We start from the raw sequence: 2,598 nt of genomic DNA, 5'->3' as shown, positions 1-2,598 counted from the left end.
TCCAGTCGGCTCACCCCAAATCGTCTCCATCTCACCAGCTGGAAACACAACATCACCCAGAGAGAGGCCCAGGCCTTGGAGCAGGCAGGACAGTCCGAGAAAAATGAGGAGACAGAGGGACAACAGAGGTGAGTCCACCATGAGGAGAGAGGAGGAACAGCCTCCAGCCCATTGGCTTCTCTGCTCCCTGTAGCAGGTCTTTTCTTTGGACCATCAACCAGCTTCCAAATCATGAAGAGAGACTTGATTTAGTTATGATGCTCAGCCTTAGCTTATGCTTGTACCATTAGCTCTTAGCTGACGACTGACGGGCTGACTGTCCCTGGCGCTGGGAACCTCCTTTCTTTCTCCCTCTTTCTCTTCTCCCTCTTCTCCAGAGCCCAGATTCCTTCTGTTTGTTCTCTGTGCCCGGCAGTTCCTACTATCCCTCTACTTACTTCCAGCTATTGCCTTTTTTGTTTTTGGTAAAGATTTATTTATTATGTATACAGTGTTCTGCCTGCAGGCCAGAAGAAGGCACCAGGTCCCATTAGAGATGGTTTTGAGCCACCATGTGGTTGTTGAAAATTGAATGCAGGACCTCTGGAAGAGCAGCCAGGATTCTTTTTTTTTTTTTTAATTTTGGAAACCAGAACATTTATTTTATGACAGATTGAAATCCTCAAGATGAACTGGATGCTGCAACAGCTGCCCTCTTGGGTTTAGGGGTTGTCCCTTCACGGAATCCATGCCTGAATCTTCGGTAGACAATTTTTAGGTGCCTCATCCGCCCAGTCCCGGTAGTGTTTCGTCTCTTAGCCTTGGCGCTCCAGTTATACTTTCTCTTGCGCTTGGCAGGGTAGTCGCATTTGCTACAGGTAGACTTCTGAAGGTGGTAGGCCTTAGAGCCACAGCGGCGGCACAACGTGTGCGTCTTGTTGCAATGCTTTCCGAAGGATGACGTTCCTTTCGTCATCTTGCTTCTGCCGCCAAGGCCAAAGAGCCAGCCAGGATTCTTATTTAACCTCTGAGGCATATCTCCAACCTCTACCGGTCAGCTTTTTATTAGACCAAAACTTCGATAGGCAAAGTGAAACAGCAGCATGTCTTTACATAATTAAACAAGTGCAGCATAACAAATATAACAGACTTTTATATGGTTAAGTGATTCACAGCAGCGCCCTCTCTCAGGCTGCAGAGGAGTGCAGGGATTCTCCCATAGGAACCCCATTCTCTAAGCTCAAAAGTGTGAAGTCCTGGAGGATGCCCTGAGGACTTTCTAAAATCTGTGACTGAATGATATTCTTAGGTTCATTGTAGCCAGGGGAGCAGGGAATGAGGGACCTTAGAGTTGGCTTCTCCTTGCCAAGCCTCAGGAAGGCAGTTTGGGATCCAGGATATTCTCCCTAAGCCAGACCCCTGAAATGAGCCTCCCGTTCTGGGAAGAAGTGATGAATGGATGCTCAGGGACTGTCTCTCTGGGGTCACTGGGATGCAGTCTGTGATGCTGTTAGAGGTTGGTGGATAAGCTATGTCACTGCAATACTGTGGTTTATTGTGCCTGAATTGAGGACCATATATTCTGTGCTTGTGCAGAACCAGATAGGGCCCAACACAAGAGAGGCTAGTGGTCTGAGAGTGGAGATAGCCCGAGGAAGCCAGTTGTGTTTGCTGCCTAGCAGGTGTTCGCACATGCTCTCATCCCAATACACCAGAGGCAGAGGCAGCCCAATTTGGTTTACATAGTAAGTTCTGGGCCAGTTAGGGTTACATAGTGAGACTCTGTCCAAAAACAAACCATCCAGGCTCCTGCAATTTCTCTCCTGTGCAGTTTCTTGCCCAATAACCCCAGTGATGAAGATGTGCTCAGGGGCTTGCTGATTCAAGAGCTGCTGGCCTGTTGGTGGACCAAATAGAGCTCTGCCGGCTCAGGAGGGGGACACCAGGCTATGGGGGTGTTGCAAGATTGTTAGTTAGAAGTTTAGGCTTCCAGGTGACACACAATATGTGTGTGTTTGTCTCTCACTGACTGTGTGCACGTTTATTTCTCATTGGGAATTGAACCCAGGGCTCTGGAATTGCTACGGAAATGTTCTACCTTTGAGTCTTAGCCTGGGTTGGTCCAGAGCACCCTGTGAAAACTAGATTGGTCTCAAACTCATGATCCTTGTGTCTCCTCAGCACTGGAATTATAGGTGTGTGCCACTACACGCACCGTTATCCTTAGACCTCATTCAGATCTATGTCCAAACACACACCAGCAAAGTACCCATTCAGAACCTCAGCATATTTATCAAAATCAGAGATATAATGGGGGTGGGTCTCACACCTGTCACTTAGCCCTTGGCAGGAGGACCTCAGGAAGATTGTCTACAAGCCCAAGTCCAGTCTACACCAGTGAGTTCTAAAACAGCAGGGCTATGTAATGATAACCTACACCCCACCCCCAGTTAAAGCTAAAGCAACAAACAAGAACAAAAAGAAAATAGTAGCCGGGCATGGTGGCCACAGCTTTGATTCCAGAATTCGGGAGATAGAAGCAGGAGGATGTCTTAGTTTGGGGCCATCTGTTCTACAAAGCAAGTTCCAGGACAGCCAGAGCTGAAACACAGAGAAACC

General features: G+C 48.0%; 1 protein-coding gene and 1 pseudogene across 1 annotated transcript in view; one reads left to right on the top strand and one right to left on the bottom strand.

Annotated features, from left to right (window-relative positions):
* Gip (gastric inhibitory polypeptide) overlaps positions 1-2,598 on the top strand; it is a gene marked incomplete at its 5' end in the record, with an annotated part of 12,910 nt that overhangs the window by 3,679 nt on the left and 6,633 nt on the right. Inside the window, 2 exon segments of the mRNA XM_013354145.1 lie at positions 1,811-1,875; positions 1,878-1,947. Of these exon segments, the coding sequence (XP_013209599.1) occupies positions 1,811-1,875; positions 1,878-1,947 (135 nt within the window).
* LOC101980309 lies at positions 616-968 on the bottom strand (annotated as a pseudogene).

Source organism: Microtus ochrogaster, unplaced genomic scaffold (genome assembly GCF_000317375.1).
Source record: "Microtus ochrogaster isolate Prairie Vole_2 unplaced genomic scaffold, MicOch1.0 UNK31, whole genome shotgun sequence".
Classification (NCBI taxonomy): Eukaryota; Metazoa; Chordata; class Mammalia; order Rodentia; family Cricetidae; genus Microtus; species Microtus ochrogaster.
This window is presented reverse-complemented; position numbering and strand designations above follow the sequence as displayed.